The following is a 21840-nucleotide window of genomic DNA, read 5'->3' as shown; positions in this document are numbered from 1 at the left end:
CATGGGTTTTTTTGCTGCAGAAGATTTATTTGGGGAATCAGCCATTAAAACCCCAGTCTTTATTTTTTAATAAGACTTTCCCATATTAAAAAAATAGAACTAAGAAAAGAATCTAGCTAAAAACTTAGCCACAGCTGAGCCTGTGGTCAGTCAAGGCTAGGATTTATATAAAAGCATAGACGGGACTTAGGTAACTTAGTGTGAGAATACTGTGTTGGGATGAAGGTGCCACTCGACAGACCAGCTGCCGTGCTGTGAGGGCAGGACAGGTTCCCAGAGTCTTAATAACTAGAGATAGCGAAGTGGGAGAGACCTGTCAGAAAACTGTGGGAAAATTCCTGCTAAGCCATTTCTGGTGGGAGAATGGGATAGGCATTTGAGAGAGGAGTGCACAGGCTGCGGAAAAGCAAGCAGATAAAGGTGCTCAGTATGGAGCTGGGAGGTGGAGTGCAGTTGGGGTGCATGGTAGTCTCTGTGCCACACCTGAGATCTGCTCTTTGCCTAAGGGAAGGAGGTGCCTGAAGAGCAAGGCTGGAAGTTCATCAAGACTTTGATTGGCAAAAGTTTCTGTTAGGCATCCTGAATTCAGGCTGCATTTCTCTTTTTTTTCTTGATGACACTAGTTTTCCTGTCATAAGCCCTTAGGATAGGCATTCTGTAACAGTTACAGATGATTTCTTTTGTTGTCAAAGTTATAATACCGTCCAAACCAACACAAAGTGAGGCCCTAGTTAAATGGAATGAGAAGAAATATGCTATGGAGGGTGGCTTTGCCTCCTGATTCTTTCTATTTCTTCGCTGTTCATCCAAAAGCAACTTACAATCCAGAACACAGTGACATTAATCTTTCTAAATTAAATAACAGTCCCACTGCATTGTAATAGTATATAAATGTGTTATATTGGAAGAGGAATATGTCCTTGGAAAAGACCAAGGAATTGCAATTGAATTTTGGAGATCTGAACTCACTTCCCAGCTCTGACTGGAACTAGGTGCTCAGACTCTCTGTGTTTGGTTTCCATCTTTGTATCTCTTTTGTTTATTTAGATTCAAAATTTTCAGGACAGTGATGATTTCTTATTACAAGTATGCACAATGCCTAGCATAGTGGGGCTCTAATCTGAGTTGAGGGCTCTAGGTGCTAGTTTAAATCAAATAATATTTTCTCACCTAAAATACAGGCGTGTGTATTAGTATTATAATGGTTTGTTAGCAGTGGCAAATTAAATGCTTAAGAATTATCTTGTAAATGTGATGTATTTAATCCATTTACATTATTATCAGGAAAAATCTAAAGAGAGTTGAAAGAATATTTGTGACACTGTTTTTCATACATACTGAAGTGAGGGTTACAGCATCAGACACTACAACTCATTAGGATGAAAGTCAAAATCCTGTCTCTTTGTAGGTATTTGGAAAAGTGGCCATGAGGGACAACAATCAAATAAACAGAAACAACAATTTTCAGACTTTCCCCCAAGCTGTGCTGCTTCTCTTCAGGTGAGCAAACCTCAACTTTTTGCTTAATGCATCCCTTTTAATTGATCTATGGAAAAGGGCTGTAGCTTTTGCACCACAGATTTGCTCAAAATGTGTTTGTGAGTTAGAAGCAATTTAACATAACAAGTACAAAATCTCTTCAGCTGTGTGGTGACAGGTCACTGGAACAGCCAAATTCTAACCAGGTGATACAGACCTAAAGTCATTACAGTTATAGTGAAATGTCTCATTTGTAGAGTAATTGTCTTCATGCAGAGCCCAAATATAGTCAGCACTGATGTCACTGTGCAACTGTTAAGAAAGGTAGAAAAGACTATGTCCTCATTGTATTCTTTATAAACACAGGCCAACTAGCACAACAATTTGGAAATGTGAAAGGTTGTTGCAAAGATGAAGAAAATAAACCGTTCTTTACGTTTGCTGAAAAGATGGCAAGAAATAGTAGGTTTAACTTGCAGAAGGGAGATTGCAGAGAAGCAGTAGGAAAAACTTTCTCCTGGTAAGGGTAGCTAAATATTCATGTAGATCATCTTGGTAGACTATGGAATCTCCATCACTAGAGAGCTTAAGAACAGGGTAAACTTCTGCCAGGAGTGCTTCAAAATGCCCTGGAGCAAGGAGAGGGAATGACCTGGATCAGGAATGCCTCTAAAGGTGAGTACTTTGAGAGCTCTATCTGCAGGGATTCTGTAACTCCGCTTGGTTCCTATGCATTGTTGCTAGCCTATCCTAAAGAGGGGTCCTCTTTTGCAGCAGATGTGTTTGGCAAGAACATCAAAAGATAGCAGATACAATTCAGGGCTACGTGGAGATACCAAAGCCAGGTCTAAGTAAGTAGATGTGTTTGCATGGCAAAGTGCAGAGTACAGATCTCAGAAGCCGTACAGCTAACAACATTAACACAGTGCTCATAGTTCTGGAGCTAGCCTATCTGACAGTTCTGTGCTTGGCTTCTCTGAGTCGCTCTGAATTTCTAGGACAGATTCCAAGGAGGACCAGGAGGAGGAGAAAGAGGGGCCTATGTTCTGCCACACAGCCTTCCCCATTACTGCTGTGTTGCATCTAGTTCTCTGACCCTCAACCAAATTGTATCCCCAGATGTTGCATTTCTTCCACATTCGCTGTAGATTTAAGCCAGAGCTGAATTTTAAGAATTTTTTTATCACAGTCAGTCAGAAACGAGCAAAAATTTCTTTAACATTTGATATCTGCTCATGCACAATTTATAGAATACTTCATGGTATATATGACCAGGATAGGATAGGATCTTGTTGTTTATGAGCTATGCTGAATGAGGTCTGCATTAGCAGATCATGTTACAGATCAATAGTTTGTAGACAGACTTTGTTTATTTCAGTTGATAACTACATTTTATTCTCTGTTAAATACAAATCACTCAAAAATCTGAGCTACAAATACAGTTCCCAAATAAGCCTAAAAAACCCTTCTTTGTCTTTACTAGTTACAAGTTACATTGGACATCAACCTCAAGCTTCAGTATTTAATTCAGGAAAGCTTGGAATCAAACCTTCAGGATGTTGGTAGTGAAACGAAAACCATTAACTAACCCTAAATCATTTTTTAGTTATTCCTCGTACAAAAATTCCTATCATCTTCCATGAGATGATTGACTACCCCCAGAAAATATGCTAAAGACAGAAAAAGGAGAGAGTACGTTACTGAAAAGATGAACTGAGAAACCCATTGGTTCAACATCTGTGGTCTGCTACAATGCTGCAGATATTGGATATTAAAGACTGCTGACCTATGGTATCCAGTCCTGAAAATGGAAGAACTACTGGCTTTTTTGTCTATCACAATAGCATGGTATAGCCAGAAGACAGTGGGTGCAACAGAAACCATCTTCTCCTAGCTCCTCTGATCTTGATCTAGTTGACAAAACTGAAAGGTCATTCTTTGTCTGAGACCAAGGGCATCACCCAGTGGGATCTTTATGCATGTAAAGTCACTTTATGCCTGTAAAGACTTTTGCCATGACTTTGAAATTAGGTAATGAACACAGACAAAAATGTCATAGGTATGTAGCTGTTTTTAAATATTTGAAATCATAGGTCCTTGCACAAGCATAACCCAACTATGCAAAAAGTGCAATAGCAGAAAGTTAGACAAGCATTTCCTCAGCCATGCAGAGGAGAAGGCAATTCCTCTTTTATGAACAGGTACTTTTAACTTCTATTACAGGTTTTTGTACACAGCAGCTCTACAGCTATAAGTATGTAACTTGAAAATGACAGTTTTGGGTTCAGTTTTTACACCTTTCTGGTGCACCCTATAAAATGGGTCTACAATGTCAGATCTAAGCTTGTGATTTCTGAAATATACTCTGTACGTTTTTATTAGTTCCAGATCTGAGGAACTATAATCTATCTTTGCATTTGTCCTTGTACAGCTCTAAGCATTTTGTCAGAACTTAACAAATCAATGCATCTTTAGTTCATTTTGAGCTAATAATACTTAATTTCTCTTTGTGACCTTATAAAGGTGTGCAACTGGAGAAGCCTGGCAGGAAATCATGTTGGCATGTTTGCCTGGAAAACGCTGTGATCCAGAATCTGATTATAATCCAGGGGAAGAATACACATGTGGAAGCAATTTTGCCATCATTTATTTTATCAGTTTTTACATGCTTTGTGCATTTTTGGTGAGTCCAGCTTGTGCTTAGTAGTAGAAGTGAATTTTAGCTGACTTTTTTCTGAACTAACAAAGTAGTGGGGTCAGAGAATAATTTTAAGTCCCTTACCTAAATAATTTTTGCAAGGTTCTATTTTTCATATGCTTGCCTAAATCCTGTAGCTCTTACTAAATGCCAGTAATGTCTCATGTGCAAGATGTTCTTCTGACTACAAGCCTCCACGTATGCAGGAATGGTTGTTTGCCCAATTGAAAGCTAATTTAACAGAATTTTCATCAGCTATTATTTCAGGTATTTTTCAATAACATCATTAAAAATTCGTTAATAATGAAGTTGCAGGTCCTTTGACTTACTAGTAATATTATTAGAATTATTTAAACTTTATTAAAAATATTTAAACTTAGCAGAATTTGGATATGTGTATCTGTAAGTGTGCTCAAATTATGACACACGAGATGTAAACTAAAAACTTTCTTCCTAATCCATGGCAATATGGATTATTTGCACTAAAATAGTCTTTGAAATATGTTTTCCTCATTCCATGTGTCTGGTCTAGGTTGGTTTATTTGTTCTATTCACAGTATCCTTGTCCTTGCAAAAGGAGAGTGGTTGAACAGAATTCTGAACTACCCTAAACATATGTATTTTCTGTTCTGTAATATCTTTTACATTAACAAAGCATACGCAGAAGTCTTATTGTCATGTCATGGAATCCTGTTAATACAAAAGTTGTTTCCTGTGTATTGGATATATGTATTTGATCCAATCTTTTAACTTAAGGTAGTTTGGCCTAACAAATCAAGGAACAGAAACAAAACCATGTTATACCCTATGTCAAAGACTGAATGCTATATGACAGCATAACATTCTTGTCATGTGAATACTTGATAGAGTACCAGTTAGTTAAATGATCAGGCAAGTGTTTTCTGTGGTAGTTGATGATATTTTCCAATAAACATTATTTGTAAGATGGGTTTATTTGGTTGCTTGAATTCTAAACCTGCTACTTTATAACTTAGAGTTAAATTATGAAAATATTTGTATTTCAGAAAAAGGAAGGTAAATCTGTGCTCTCGACTGCTTTTTTTAGATTATCAATTTATTTGTGGCTGTCATTATGGATAACTTTGATTATTTGACACGTGACTGGTCTATTTTGGGTCCCCATCATTTGGATGAGTTCAAAAGGATATGGTCAGAATATGACCCTGAAGCAAAGTAAGTTAGATCATTTCTCTGATAGGATTTTTTTTTAATAATAAAAGCAAAACATAGTGTATTCTTTGGGAATGCATGTGTATTTGATAATTGGCATATATTGATTCTAGGGGAAGAATAAAGCATCTTGATGTGGTGACATTACTGAGACGCATTCAGCCCCCACTTGGTTTTGGCAAATTATGCCCTCACCGAGTGGCCTGCAAGGTAGGTTTTACTCTATTCTCCTTGTAAATTTATTTCATAGTTCATAATTCTGCCAAATTTGTATTGCATATATACAGTAATCCTGTCTAGTGACTCACTCTCAAGTTTTTCCAGTTTTATAGAGGCTGAACTTAACCCACAAAAACTAGTATCATTTCTTTCAGTATACTCATTTGAGTAGTCATCACCAACATAAAATCCTTTGCAGAGCATCAAAATGAAAGGAGGTGGTCTGTAAACCTGTCACTATTTCTTATTGTCACATCTGTGAACTGCCTCAACCCAGCGCTGGTCCTACGAGCCTCAGTGACATTTCTGGTTTCTCTTTAATCCTAGGGACAAAGAGGGTAGTTGTTTACCTTAATTCACAATTACATTCTGATACGGTACTTCTATAATCACAGTCGTGAGAATTTTGCTGCCCATGAAGCACAGGACTGAGATTGAAGGGTGGGGACTGCAAGATGATAACAATAATAATAAGTGAACCACTGTGCAATACAATATGTAGCACTGAGCAAGAAAACTGAAAATTAAAGGGAATTTAAAGTAAACTAGAATTTGTCAGGCACAATGTGCAATTTAGATGAAGATTAATTGCATTTTTGTTTTAGGTGTTGAGCAGATATTTTAGCTCTTTATGAAAGTTCAAAAATAACACAAAAGAGATGAATAATTATTATATTACTTGAGGACTTCAAAACTATGGATATTATTCTGGTTTTAGCAATTTCAGTGGGAATATAATCAAACCTTTTAATTCAACGGTCCTTATAGCAGTACTGTGATTTGGATTTCATTTATATCTGTTTATAAATAATTAAGTTGACATAGAAAACACTGGATTCAAATGGAATGCTAAATGGAATTTTATGGCAAACCAGTAATAAATCTATCTGTTAGGATATACTACCCAATTGGGTAAATACTTTTAAACTAGAACAGAAAAAAATCCAGTTAGATGTTAGGAGAAGATTTTGATAGATCAAATAGTGTTGTTCTAACAGACAGGGTCAGGGAGATACTGCTCTAAAAGGTGAACACTCTAATGCAGGGTGATGGCCAAAAAGGAAGCCTCTTTCAGACAAATTCAATGTAGATAGCATGAGAGATGCATGGCACTGTTGAAGAGTTATCTGGGAAATGTATCAGCTTTCACAAGCCAGACCTGATGCTGTGTTCTTCCTGGAGCATGACATTGGAGGAATCTGTGGGAAACTTGGACCGTGACTGCAACCAGACTGTGGGCTCCCTCAGGCCTTGCTATATTTTCAGATGACTAAAGCACACTAATGCCTGTGCTACCAATTTTGCTCTGCGGCTGCTACCACCCGCAAGCTAAATGGGATTAGTGTAGGTATCTTGGCATGTGCCTTTGTCATGCCTTCATTTGAATGTGTCTCTGTTTTTAAAAAAAAAAAAAAAAAAAAAAAAATCTTTTAGCTCAGTGCAGGGCAAGTGGATTCTGGCACATAGCAGGCAGCAAAATCCAAAATACACACATTTGCAGACCTGTAACTACATATGTCCCTAACACTTGTGTGACTTTCAGCCAAGGACTGGGCTTCCAGTTTGCAGATTAACTCAGTGAAAGCTCATGAAAACTACTGGACAATTTTATCTTTTGTAGAAGCATCCATGTGATCAATATCAGAAATAAGTGATATGGGATGAATATTGTAGGCAGCTGGGAGGGAAGACCTATCCTTTTTTTGAAGAGTTACATAATTATTAGGCCTCTCACTGGATGTTATTCTTTGAGCACATCAGCTTTCAGGAATGAACATTGCAGGAGATTTTTTCTATCAAAGTTTGTTTTCCTTTTCTCATTTACAGAGGTTAGTAGCCATGAATATGCCACTAAACAGTGATGGAACCGTCATGTTCAATGCTACTTTGTTTGCTTTAGTTAGGACTGCTCTAAAGATCAAAACAGAAGGTAAGGTTCTTATATGTGAAGCCTTTACTGCACTTGTCAAAAGGTGTGCAATGAGGAGAAGTTGTAATTTACTTTCTTCATTTTGTTGGACATGAATAAGGCTGTCTTCCTCTCACTGGATTTGGTTTGCTTGCGAATTATGGGTTGTCTTCGCTGTTGCTGGGAATAGTTAGTTAGAAAATGAAAGGAAGAGGGACATTGAGGCCAAAACCCAAGTAATCTCAGAAATTATTACATGCTTTTACCTGGTCAGGTAAAAACATTTAACAGTGGCATAACAGGAGTTCTACTGCAAGGAATGAATGAGGTCCCCTTTCTGTCCAGCCAAGATGCTCCTTCCTCACTGCTCTTTAACTTATTAGCTTGGGATCCCAGCAGTAGTGGAGCTGCAACTTTTCACACTTGAAAGCTAAATCCCCTGTTTGGTGGAGGCCAGTTCTGACCGAATTGGATAGACTTCTATCATTTGCATCAAAGAGGGAGAAATTTAAAAAAAAACAGTGGTATGTTTCAAAGAATTTTGCTTTCTATCATTATATATTTGTTCATTATTTTACTATCTTTTATTACTGTTTCCTGTCTTCTGCTATTCTCAGCAGATTTTGTGTTCCACAGCCAGTAACAAACTGATTAGAATAAGGCCCCAGGCATCTCTGTGGCTTAGGTGCTGCAAAGCAGAAAATCTTTCCTCGGTAGTCAGTTGCCAGAACTTGCAAGCCTGTACGAGTTAGTAATTACTGTGATTAAACAAATAAAGGCTCAGCTTTGGATCGGAAGTGCAATGGCTTACAAAGATCAAGTCACCACTTTGTGCACAATTTAGGCAGCAAATATTAAGTAATTACAGAGTAGAGCCAAGATTTGTAGCTAACTGTTGACCTCTGCAATACTCCAGAGACTGATCTGGTAATCCCATAGGAGTTCACTTTCTTATACCATTTCTTCTCTTTAATTATTGTCTCATTATTTCTATATATATTTAGGTAGCTTAGGCTGCTGCAAAAGATCCTTATCACAGTTTTTGTTTGTATGCAGCTAATAATATCCAAAGGATCATTCATTGCAGCTGGTTGAAACATAATTGCCATCCTCCATTTTTCTATTTCATTGCCACAGGTAACCTAGAGCAAGCAAATGAAGAACTTAGAGCAGTTATAAAGAAAATATGGAAGAAAACCAGCATGAAATTACTTGATCAAGTTGTCCCTCCAGCTGGCGGTCAGTGTGATACTTTGCAACATGCTATTCTCTGTGCATTTTGGACTTTACAGATGGTTAGGAACCAAAGAAATGTAATTATTAAAATTTGAAATTGTAATATCATTAAAGGACCACAAACAATAATTGCAATAAATATAGAGAGTGTTATATCCTGTTAGGCTAGATAATACAGATAGGACTGATTAGTACAACTTCTTAGATAAAAAGAAAAAGAGGAAGATATATTTTAAGTTTATTTGCTTGCTTGAAAAAAATACCTTATTACACCTAAACCTAGTCTTGATTTCAAGTCATTCAGCAAAATATGCCCAACTTAGCCTGATTTCAATGCATTCAGCAAAATAACATGTTTTGTACTAATTAAGCTTGACAATGTACACGATATTTTAGCTTATATCCTTGTATATGTTGAATACTTCTGGGAGAAACTAATAAAATTTACTTGCCAAATTAAAAATAACATTTTTGCTAAATTGATAAAGCAAGAGGCTAAATTAGCCCAGTTATACTAGTTTAAACCAGAGCAATTTCATAGCCAAAAGAAAATGGGATTAGTTCTGATTTATGCCAGTATGATTGAGATATGAATATGGCCCAACTAAACAGATATTTAAATCCAGGTATTAATACGTTTGCAAGAACTACAAGGCACTTATATTACTCGTTCTTAGGTGCTGTAAAATGACACGTCAAATATTTGGTTATATCACTTAAAAAATATATATACATATACAGACTAATATATATATTTAGCCTTTTTTCAATATATACATCTTTATTAATATGCTGTAGTGTAGTTTTAAGCGACTGTTTTTTACTTGCTTTTTCAAGTTTTAAAGGTGCAGGATCTGTTGCATGGTGTCACCCACACCCATGATATATCTATCTATCTAGATATCCAAGATGCAGATCCATTGTAATCATCTGGTATTTTTTGTAGTTTATTGTACTTCTGTAGTGTCACAGCAGCTTTCAAGACTGCTCAGACTCAGGTTTGGAAGCAGACTCGAGATGCCAGGCCCGATGGTGGTGGAGGCTGCTCCCTTTCTGAAGGTGACCCTCTCGGTCTCTGGGGAGAGAGAGCATGCTGGCTGCACTGCTGTTCAGCATGACCCAAGAAGCAGCATTAGCTTTGTCGCTGGAGGGAGCCACTTGCTACTGGTGTGGTGGCTGCCAGCTCAGAGTGGGGATGAAGACAAAAATCTGGCAAATTTGACTATCGAAAGGGGAACTGATACTGCACATTTAAAACAACTTTTTGTGTTCTACTTTGTTGTTTTTAGCTTTACACCTAAGTGCTTGCATGGCATAGATGAATTGCTTTGTTATTGTTGTAACTATGTGCTTGAGCTTTTTCTGCAGCCTCTGTTCCTTTCAACTATCAGTCTTTCCGAATATTCTGAAGCAATTCTGTTTTAGGGTGGTGGCATGGAATTAGTGTTGCCTCTTGCCAACTTCATTCCCCTACTTTTTTTATTGAAATAGAGATGCATGCTTCAGAATAGCGAGCTGTGCCTGCCTAAATCAATCTGACAAAGAATCTTTAAAGATTACATTTCTGGAATTAATCTTACATAGTAACTCACCGTTAATTTCAGTTTCATTTTGCTGCTGAATATAAGCTGTATATTTACTTTCAGTTATACTAAAATTCATTGCTAATATTAATTCTGCAAATATAGCTCTCCAGTGTAGCTAGAAGTCTGAAAATCTGGACCATTGCTCAAATGATAGAAAATATTATGGCTTCAGTGGCCTAGTATAAATAAGAACACACTGGGAAGTGCTTAAGATTCATCAAATTTCTATTTCAGTTTGAATTTGTTTCTCTGTAGACCTTGATATGACGTGCCTCAAAATTGAAAATATTTCAGCTTACCTAAAAAAAAAAAAAAAAAAAGAGGGATACAACTATTTTACATTCAGTGTCATAGGAGTGTATAATAGCTACTATGCAGTAGCAGTTAGTTTCTACTGGAGCTTACTGTTCAATAGAAAATTGTATGCAACAATAACACAGGTGACAGCTGATAAGTAGCAATCTGCTAGGAGACAGAAAACCCTCTTCAATAAAAATCAACAAAGCATCCAAATTCAATATATTAAAATCACTTGCACTTACAAGTTTTGAGCTGGCTAGTTTATAGTGGTTTTGTCCAGCATTACTTTTGCTGTGTTATTGAATACTAGATCCTTCATGTGCTCATGACCATGCCTCCAGAACATAAATCAATTATTTGCAGAGCAGAATGAAAATAATCTTTATAGCATTTTTTTTTTCCTGAATTATAAATAGATGCACTAGAAATGAACAGTTAACTAATTTTTGGTACTGGTTAAATAATTCATTACTATAATTAAACTGTTAATAGTTAGCAACAGATTTCCAGTACAGAAAGCTGAAACTGCTTTTCAGAAGCATAGAAAGTTAGTCAAATGCTTGAATGTATGAAGGAGTTAATATTCTTAGGAGAATACAGAGTAAGAGAATTTCATACCACCAACTACAGATTCATCTGCTTTCTCTTCTCTAAATTCCCCAATCTCTGCCTGCAAGCCTATTTAATCCTGCCTAATACTTTTTGCCCTCTTCAGAAAACTTCCTACTGAAATGATTCCTTTTGCTGTCACTAGTTGTAGTTACAGATCTGTCTGTACTGTGGTCAGTTTTGCCTAGCTGCCTCCCTACCTGTCCATGTCTGGCTATGTGTGTGTGACTCAAAAAAAATAAAGTCAAGGACGGCTCCCTTGACCAAGCTTCAGTTCTTGTGTGCCCGTGTCTGCAGTACAACTGACTGTGCCTGCGAAGTACATGTTCACCTTGTTTGTACGTTCAGACTTTGGCATGCACAATGCAGTAAGGTGGAATGGAAACACATTCATCTAATATGCTCATAAAAGAATTGGTGTATGTCCACAGTGATGAAGAAGGGCCCTTCGTTTGTGCATACTGAAACTTTGCAGGTATTGTCATCTCAGGTACAGTCAGTAGTCACGCGACGTCATAGCCTGACTTGAGACGTGCTCTAAGCGCAACCCATAGTACATGTTATATAAAGTCTGTCACTTTGTGTGCTTGTTCTTTCTAGGAGCAATTTGCTATATCACTTCCTTAAAAGTTCTGTTCAAATACTTAAAAGAAAATAGTATAAAGGATGGGGAAAGACTTATCTTGGGAATTTGACCAAGTATATATTGCAGAAATCAGTGGACTCAGTTAAACTAAGGAAGATAATTTTAGATTGGATTTCATGTGAGAAATCTTCCTAATACAAAGATCCATTAGTCTCCTGAGCAGCTGCCAAGAGAGATTACAGGTGAACATCAAAGCAAATGCTCACCAAAAGATTAGAAATTAGATTTGAGGAGTCCATTAGAAAGCTTTCTACTGTTGAGACTGAATCTGCACAGTGGCGAGCTTTTCTTGTGAGCTGTGTAACCCCCGCTGCTTCCCAGGGGGAACTGGGGAGACTTAGACCTTGGATACCTTTGTCAGTATTTATCAGAGCAGACTTTTTAATGCCATAAATCATTTCCTGCAACAGACTGGTCTCCCAATGAAGATATTTTAAGGCAATTACCATAATTCTTTTTGCTTTGATATGTGTAAAGACAAAGAAAATAAAATGCTGGGAGACTACATCCCCAATGCATTTTTACTGAAGTTAAATGCTATCATACTTTCTCAGATGAACAGAGCCCACTTCCGACATTATAGTGAAAAACATCCTGTGAATTATGAAAGATGCTTGTTTTGAATGGCAGAGGATCCATTTTGAGACAGATTTTGTCATAGAGATAAAAGCAAGTTTAAACAGTAATGCACTTGGATTGGATTTCCCCATCCTTTTTATTGCCATGAAAGCAGATCATGAAAATGAAATATTGTGCAGTAACCATTATTAAAAGAAGAAAGCTAAGTAAATTTAAATTAGCAAAAGCTGTTATACTACTGGTAAAAATACTATTAGAAATGCTATTATTAGTGAGACACAGTGGGACATATTATTATGAGTAAAGCAAAGACACAGGAGGCTCTGCTTTTATCAAATGTTACTATATGACGTGTTACTGTATATTATAATCAATTTGAGAATTTACTTACATCATCAGTATTATGAAACGCAAGGTGGTGGTAATTTTAACTCTAGAGTACAATTGCTGGGAAACAAAACATTAGTTAGCTAAACAGAGAAAAAGCTTGTTTAAGAGAACGTGTTCATATGTTTAAAACAAAACAAAAAAAACCCTTATGTCTGTCCTAAAGCTTCATTAGTTAGCTAAAATAAGGAGAAAGCAAGAAAATAGTAGTATACTTTCTATCAAAGGTATGTTCAAATGTGTCCAGATGTATTCATTTTTCTGTATTTGGCCAAACAAGTCGCAACAGCACGGAGTGACCCGGGTCCTGAGATGTATTAAGCACCTGTCTGTCACAGCAAGGAGAACTGGAATGACAGGAGCTTATTATCTATCAGGATATGGGCCCTACCAATAGAGAGACCTTGGACACCTACAGCACACTCCTCCTTTCTTCCTTCTTCCATTAGGGAACTAGCAACCATGTTGCAAATAGTTATGGCAATATATTACAAAACTGAAGAGGCTAAGCAACAGAGCAGAAAGCCAAGAAGCTAACTTCATGCAAGATACCTTTAGGGGAAAAAAAGTGTGTGAAAACAAAAGCAATGTTTTTGAATAGAAAACTATTCCTAGTTTTCTGGCAAGCATTATTCATCAGGGTATCAAACTCCCGCAGCTGAGTCTCAAAGGGGACACGCAAAATGGGCATGTATGTGCTGTGAACCAGGGGATTTCAATATCCTCATAAGGTAACTGCCTTTAAAATTCAAAAACTTTGAAATTTGTATTTTGTTCACAGAAATAACTCTGTAAAAAATGCTAGTTTTTACTGCACTTGCTGTTTGTGTGTATTCTGACTTATACCAAATTCACTGGCAGAAGTTGTTTTCATTTCTGTCAGCATTTCAGAGCTGATGCAATACAATAATGTGGGAAAGCGCCATGTCTGCTTCATATTTCCTGTTATCATCATCATCATCTCTCTAGAAGGTGGCTAAGGACCAAATTTTCAGTCAAACAAGAAGCTCACAAAAAATACATGGAATTGTAAAGGCTGTGGGATTTGCTTCAGAACTCAGAGTCTAGAATTTCTAATATTGGGTGACAGTAAGGTCATAGAAGATACAACCCAGCATGAGTATCTGGGACACAGATCAAATTCAAACTGAAAGATGCTCAGGTATTATAGCGAGGGTATGACACCAATACAAAAACTTTAAAGCGAAGCAGGCTGTAAAGATGGCAAGATCTTGTGCAATTAGAGTAATGTTATATTGATATACTGGCTAAGAAAATTTGGTTCAGCAGGAAAAAAAAGAGCGAAAACATGTTGCAAGCAGGGCTTCTTTTTTTACAGAGTCACTCCTATGAACATAAGTATATATAAGTCACAGTAGCTCTTATGTTAATCCAATTGTTCCATGTAACTAAAGCCAGTAGTTCAGCTTCTATGCATATACAAACATGTTCCTGGTTTTATTAGAAGCTTACATGAACTTACTTAGAAGTATGTGAAACTTGGTAGTGTATTATGTTTCCTTCTTTATTAAGGATGAGCCTAAACTGCTTGCTAAAACATTGCTTTAAGCTAGTTGCAGGTTCCATTATTGTAAGCTGAAAACATAGTGCCTAGTGCACGCATCACATTTTTGCCCCCAAATCAGATATGAGTGTACAGGCTATTGAAAAATGCGCTGACTTGGGAGAGATGTGTCTGGTCTGTTCATTTAGATGATGAGGTAACCGTGGGGAAGTTCTATGCCACCTTCCTGATACAGGACTACTTTAGGAAATTCAAGAAACGCAAAGAACAAGGACTGGTGGGGAAATATCCTGCGAAGAATACCACGATTGCTCTGCAGGTGATTTCATTTTTACATTTTAACTAACCATTTTATGAGCTTACTTGAAATAACAGGTAGATGAATATTCATGATTGTGCAGTGCTGCAAGTATTTTATTTAGCTGGGACACTTTTGGCCCTTATTCATCAGAAAAGTAAAAAGTAATTCTGCTTTCAGTCTTTGACAAGGTAAGTGCAAAAAGTTATTCTCTGTGGATTACTCAAACAGTAGCAACAGTTACAGCAAACATTTTCAGCAAGTCTAGTTGAGGCATCACAGTCTAATGCTGTTGATGCAAAATCAGATAAAATAAGTACTTCTGAGCTATCATTTCTGTTCTTTGTTTTATATTTAACTGTTCGATTTCTTGTGTTCCTGCAATTTTTAAGTCAGTTCTCAGTCTCAAAAGACTTTCTAATATGCATTGCCTCATAATAAAGAGGTTGTTACATGGAATAATTTTTCTGCATGTTTGTTTGTTCTTTTTCTTTTCTGTTCATAATTAGTGGTGAAATGCCTTCCTGTAGTATTTTTTTAATGTTTGCACATTTTGAACTTCACTTTCATCAATTTCTATTTTTGGAAGTAATATTAACACACTAAGTTAATGTCTTCTACTGTTTTTTAAAACAAACTATCAAATGGAAACTGTGACAACTGATAGTACTGGTTGGCTATCTACTTCTCAACAGTCCTGCAACAAGTGGTCCATAGAGCATAAGTGTTTTAAAGATTATATTCTGAAAATTTCTATCTTCTGATAACCTTTGTTATGAACTTCGAAACAGGCAAATGGAAGGTTATCCTCAAATAATTCCAGACATCATACACTGCACCTTTTGTGTTGGGTTAGGACTTCCTGAGTTTCACTTAATGCTGAGTAGATTCCTATGAACAGTAAACATTTTTGATGTTTCTGATAGCTTTTTTTCTTCTGATGCCAAAAGTTAGGAGGATGTTATGGAATCTCTTTCTAAATGGGGACATCACAGTTCCACCAGGAATATGTTAACCTGATTCAGAGACTGTTTTCTTGGTTATGAGAATTTCTGGTTTGTACTTCTATCCGATGGGTAATTTGTTCCATTCGTATTTCCTAGGAGTGTGTCTGTTGCTAACTCCAATGCATTCTGTTCCACCTCTCCATAAGCATAAGAGATGCAATAGGCAGAGAAAAATTCATTACAATTCTTGCTATTGATGTGTGAGCAAATGGCTTGCCAGTATAGTGTGAGCTGTATTCGCGTATCACAAGAGAAAAGAAATATTATGGGGACTAAAAGAGATAAAAAAAGACTGGATACAGAGTTGAAAGTGAAAGACATCAGAGATTGTTAGAAAAGACTTTGCAGGCTCTGTCATTCTTCATTTAAGAAGCAATTGGTAACAAGGAGCTCAAAGTAAGTTTTAAGCCAAGTATTATGGTTTTCCACTTGTGTTTTCTAAATTGCACATGTAACAGGATAGAAACAAACACTGAGTTTCCAAACGTGGGAGTATGCTCAGTTTATTATCAGTTCCTTCTCCCTATTCAATAAAGAGGGGAAGAACGAAACTGGGATAAATTAGCTCTTCCTCTGTCTTTAGATAAATATTTCTCAATTCACAACAGCTAAAAATTTGGCCCTGAATCTATAAAGGCTTATGGGATTTGAGGCATGTCATTTATTTTTTGCTGATTAAAATAGTGCTCCTATGGTAATGAAATTATCCAGGCTGGTAGATGGGAGGTCATTTCTCTCTTTCTCTCCTTTTCCCTCCTTTTCCCTCTGTTCCACCTTTGTTTTCTGAACAAACAGGTAGTCATTCAACTTGATTTACCAAATATAAGTATAAATACTATTTCAAGACACCTGAAAGTAATTGTATTTGGGAAAAAGCCCTTTCTTACTGGTTTTCAATACAGCATATAAAGGAGTAATACAATTCAATGCTGAAAGCTACAGCAACTCAAATTCAAAGTCAAAATGCTGTGTATGTTAGATTAATTCTGTGAGGATACAGACTTGTGTCAGACCTGGATATCTTTCTAAAAGATCTGTTCTACTTCAAAGAGGAATTGATTTCTCTTGAGCAGTGCCCCATAGAGCAGTCCTATGGGATTTATTATAAGGAAATTAGTACAAATGAACACAGTGAATCCTTTTAGCCTTGCAATGTATAAAAAAAAAGATGTCTCTCCATTTTCAGCCTCAGATCTGCTTTTTCAAAAGCTTATATGTTTATAAAACTTTAATGTTTTCAAAAAGCTATGTCCATAACTATATTTTTGGCAGCATAATTTATGAGTATGCCACTGTCATCAAACTTGTTTTTTGAACTATAAAGATTTTGTTGAATGATCTGTGAAAAGTTTATAACTATGAGGATGTCATTTCTCTGTGAAGAACTGAAAGCTCTTTTTTCCTTTTATTTTTACAAATGCTCACTCTAAGTAAGTTAATGTTTGTAGGTCTCCTTGGTAAGCAATATACTAATAACAGTAGAAACATACAATGTCATTCTGTCTCTCATACAATTTCTTGGGGAAATTGTGATGAATACTTTATCAATATATGCCACACTTTCATTATAAACACTGGAGGTACTTCATGTAGCAGTCATGGTGGTTTTGTATTTATATTACCCATTTCATCCAAATGAATTTTCTGATTATGTGTATATCTCTTCTTAAACTAATCATACAAAGAGCAAAACAGGATTCCAGCACCTCCCACTGCAGTGTTTGCTTTCCTGTTGAAATCCTAAAACAGTAGTGAAGTAAAGCAGATCAGTCTATGATGACGGCAAATATAAAATACTTTCCCCTCTATTTAAATAACTTTGATAGCTGACTTTGCTTATTAAGTATGGATGGAACAGATTGTAAACCAACAAACTACTGCACTTTCTTATTAAATCAGGATTTTTGTACTAGTGAATCAGTTTGTTCCTGTAATCCAACAACAGCTAAAGACCCATATGAAATACTCGGAGGAGGGCTACTTTTGACTCACTAAGTCTAACAGAGTAAGTGTAACAAAGTGGAAGATTTGGCTACAGTGCACCTTTAGGTCCTCAGTGCTTGGCTGAGTGCAAAGGACCGTGGCCGTGACAGGAATGCTATAAAGTGCAGTATCATGGATGTAGTCATCCTTGGAACTCTACTTTGTACCTTTTACCATTCCCCTATAATCCTTTTGAGATGGAGCTGACCAAAACCTCTTGCAATATTCAAGATCCATGGCACTGTGGATTTTTACAGTTAAGTACAGTTATTTTACTTTTTACAGTTTCTTTCAGAAGTATAGTACCAATTAAGAACAGTGCCCAGAGTTCTTAATACATATACAACAGAAAACATTGCTTTTTAATGAAAAATGTTAGCTGATGAAGATGGATTCCATGAGGTAAAAATGATTTTCTGTGTTGTGGTCTACAGACAGGCAAAAAAATCTTATAGTTAGCTGCGTGGAAGGAAACTGATGGATATAAAAGAAGTGCAGACTGATGACCTTCAGTTATCACTGTAAAAGAAAATTGCCAGTGCGATGCTACAGTACAAGTGTCAGATCTAACTTTAAAGGCTGTGTCCTGTAGGTATTAAGTTATCTAACTCCTGCTCTGCCTTGTTTTCATAATCCTTGTTTCCATAATCCTTTTTCCTGTCCTGCAGAAGTAAATTGTTGTCATTTTGTCCAATTACTGAATCTCAAAGCAATGCAAACTAAAATGCCTTACTCTAACCAGTCTTACAGCATTTCTGCCATTCCTGATTATAGCCTGAAGATTTCCCAGGAAGCTGTTTAGTCTTTCCTACAAGGTATGACAGATTCTCCCAAGCAAACTAAATTAGCCTCTTCTCCTCTTTGGAGGAAAAATGTGCTCGGCTATACCAGAGTTCCTGTCACTGAAATCTGTGGATAAATACAGGACCTATTTATACAAGGAGTTATGATTAATGATGCTGTCAACTCCCAGCATGGACACTCTCTTTTCAATCTAAGAATGCTGTATTCTGCATCAATGTTAATTAGACTGAGATACAGCACTCTTAGTTGGGAATAAGAGTGTCTGCAAAGGGTATTATTTAATAGGGAATGGTTATTTTGTTTTAAATTCAAGCCCTACTCTAATCTAAATTAATTTATCCATGTAATAACACTAGTAGAACTCTATAATCACTGTTTTAAAATTCCTGAGTTTTCTTCTTTAGATTTTTCTTATTATTATTCAGGACTGTCAACATTTTGCAATATTTCTTAGTCACTTGATAGTGGATGTTCAGCAAGATCCTGTGAACTGCTTCTAATAGATACGTAGCTAGGTAGATGCATACATACAAACATAAATATAATTTGCACACAAAGCATAGCTCCCACACATTTCTAATAGATAGTAAACTTGCATCTGCTTTCATAAAATCTACCTTTTTCCTGAGTTTCTTAGAAATAAGAAACTATGGCTGTCTTCCTATTATAAGAATTTTTTCTATTTAAGCTTTATAAATGATATAAAATAAAGTTAGTAATATCATAACAATGATGATAAGCTACATGTTAGAACATCGAGGGAAGCGTTTGACAGACTGCCTATTTAAACAGGAAGGTAATAGGAGAGGTAATCGTACTGCAGCCTGCTTACTGAATCTGTGCTAGCTTGAGCTGTATTTGTTAAGTCATTGCTTAGATGTGGAACTTTGTGTTGGTGAATCACTAAGCTGAACTCTCCTCAGATTTTGCTAGGGAGAGTGAGTGTTGGTGGGTCATCCTGTGAATGCAATGTGTGGCTAAAGTCACAACCACAAGATCTCAACTTTTGTGTGTTAAAGAATTGCCATGTTACAAATTTGTAGCTGGAGTAGAAAAAGAGGTTTCTGTATTTTTAAGTTTTTGGAGCTCTGTAGAGAAAAAAACACAACTAATATATCACTGCACATCTAATTCATATATAATTCGCATAGTTATTTGATACTATACATTTTGTCTGTTTTTTTTTTACTTATTCTGTTACAAGAAAAAATTAAGTTCTTCATAAGCCCCTCTAAAATATTAATTAATCTGTTAAAATTTAAAATACAAGCAGTCAGGAAATGACTTTGATAGCTGTCATCAAGACTTCACATTTTGTGAAGATTGGAAATCCTACCATTGCAGATTGTTCATCTGTTAACAAGTCTAGAAAACTAAATTACATTTGCCATAAAGTTAAGATAATGCACTTGGATTGAACAGATATGCCACATATCTGTATGCATGTTTCTGTATCATGTCCATGATAAACATCACTGGTATTTCTGAATGTTAGATGCAATGTAGTACTTTCCCCATAAATGTACAGCTATCTGATTCATATATAAGTTAAAGAGGAATAGCCAGCCACCTGGAAATACACTTTTTGCTATGTAAATCAGGTCAAGTGGTTTGCCTTTTGCCCTTGCCTTCCCCTCACCATGTAGGAATGTATATGATATGTAGAGAAAGAAATCTTGGCTCTATACTTGCACCTTCATAAATTTCTCTCAAGGATAATTGCTTCATTGGTGATAAAACTAAATTTCAAATCAAGGCAGGTCACATTCAGCAATGCTTAAACAGCAACTGTGAGAGCACAAAACAGTTACCTCTAATTGAATGGTCATTTCTCAAGTCAAGCTGCTTCCACTGCAAAGGTTTACGGTTTTTCTAGCATGTGCCTCTGTTCATACCCACAGATATCTGGCATAGATTCAGATAAAGGAAAAAGTGTGTCTGAAGCATGATTCACACAGTTATTTCTCCAAATTAAATTATCAACAAGGATAATATTGCCAATAATTGTGCTAAAATTTTCTTTGCTCATTTTTTTGCTAAATAATTTGCTCAAATGAAAACCAAGTTACTGGTATTGTCAGAATAGATTTCTACTGGAATAAAGTCTTCACTATTTCTTACAAAATTCTTGCTTATTTAAATTTTAGCTTCCTTTATAAAAATGGTAGTCATTCAGGAAGACTCAGTGGGGTCAACACAGTAAATTATATTTCAGTCCTGACAATACATTGGCCATAATTTTCTGTTGAATTTATTTCGTTTCCATTTCACCATGAGAGCGATATGATCTCAAGCACTGGGTGTTCCAGCAATGGCCCTGAGGTTATATATGTAAGGCAAATTCATCTAATGTTGTTAGGCTTGATATCAAGCACTTCTGATATGGTCCTGCAGCTACTGCTCAAGAATTAGCTGTAATGTTTTCCTATCTCTTCTGCTGTCAAAAGCAAGAGTACAAATTGTCTAACCCCACATATTTGGTGGGGGAAGGAGAGAGAAATGAAGGGGCATGTCCTAGGCTAAATATTGTCTCCTGTTCAATTTTTTGCAGGGTCTTGGGCTGCAGTCTCTAAGACTCACCCCGTATTGTCTCAGCTTCTGCCGTTTAACAACTCCAACCAGGATATGTTTAAACTTAGCATTGATTCAGTTTTCCAAAAGAAGGAAAGTTGGATGCTGGATACTGATATTTATGATACCAGCTGGGTGTCGGAAAGAAATCACTGAGAGAATTGGATTCTTTCCAGACTCACTGTAAGAAGAGGAGCTTAAGAAAGGAAAATTAACTTTATAGTCTAACAAAACAGTTTGTCCAGAAAGATAAAAATAAAGGCAAAGAATTTGGGATTATTTAAGATAATTGGGCAGTTACAAAATTAAACTGAATGGAAACAAAAATAAGCTTTAGAGGTCTAGCAGGTCTGCTAATCTTACTGTGCTGACAACCCTATTTTGAGAGAATTCCACACCTGAGAGGATGCTCTTTTCTGTAGTTAGCTGCATTTCCTGAAGTAAATGCAAATCAAACCTGGAAAAATAATCCCTGCATTTCTAAATCCTGAGATTTGCTTTTGACAGTGACAATATTTCATTAGATGATCTTGATGCTGATGAAGTTGTTATACCCATCTGGTCATCCCATCTGGTTTCTTTGTGATGAACACCACCACAAATTTCAAAATTAGGTCAGTTCTTCAAGAACTGTGATAACTGTAAACTTGTGGGTCATGAGCAGTAATGAGTATCAGCATTGCCCTTTTGAAGCGTGCCTGCCAGGCTGAGGACCTGTAAGTCATGTCTGTGGTGGTCTTGCAGACTGGTCCACACAAGTCTGAATGCATTGAGGACTCTCTGTCAGCCTACAGAAATGCCTGTAGGGATCTT

At 36.5% G+C, this 21840-nt stretch overlaps 2 protein-coding genes across 3 annotated transcripts in view; one reads left to right on the top strand and one right to left on the bottom strand.

The window, feature by feature from the left end:
• The window catches only part of CHDH (choline dehydrogenase), a 463978-nt gene that overhangs the window by 398631 nt on the left and 43507 nt on the right, over positions 1-21840 (bottom strand). The gene's annotated exons all lie outside the window — the stretch shown is intronic.
• CACNA1D (calcium voltage-gated channel subunit alpha1 D) overlaps positions 1-21840 on the top strand; it is a 211740-nt gene that overhangs the window by 164673 nt on the left and 25227 nt on the right. The window contains exons 36-42 of the mRNA XM_067303775.1: positions 1409-1500; positions 4003-4162; positions 5244-5371; positions 5482-5578; positions 7415-7517; positions 8634-8735; positions 14553-14683. Coding sequence (XP_067159876.1) covers positions 1409-1500; positions 4003-4162; positions 5244-5371; positions 5482-5578; positions 7415-7517; positions 8634-8735; positions 14553-14683 — 813 coding nt within the window. The remainder of the gene's footprint in view (positions 1-1408; positions 1501-4002; positions 4163-5243; positions 5372-5481; positions 5579-7414; positions 7518-8633; positions 8736-14552; positions 14684-21840) is intronic.

Source organism: Apteryx mantelli, chromosome 12 (assembly GCF_036417845.1).
Source record: "Apteryx mantelli isolate bAptMan1 chromosome 12, bAptMan1.hap1, whole genome shotgun sequence".
NCBI classification, from domain to species: domain Eukaryota; kingdom Metazoa; phylum Chordata; class Aves; order Apterygiformes; family Apterygidae; genus Apteryx; species Apteryx mantelli.
Note: the sequence above shows the minus strand (reverse complement) of the source record. Positions and strands in the feature narration are given on the sequence as shown.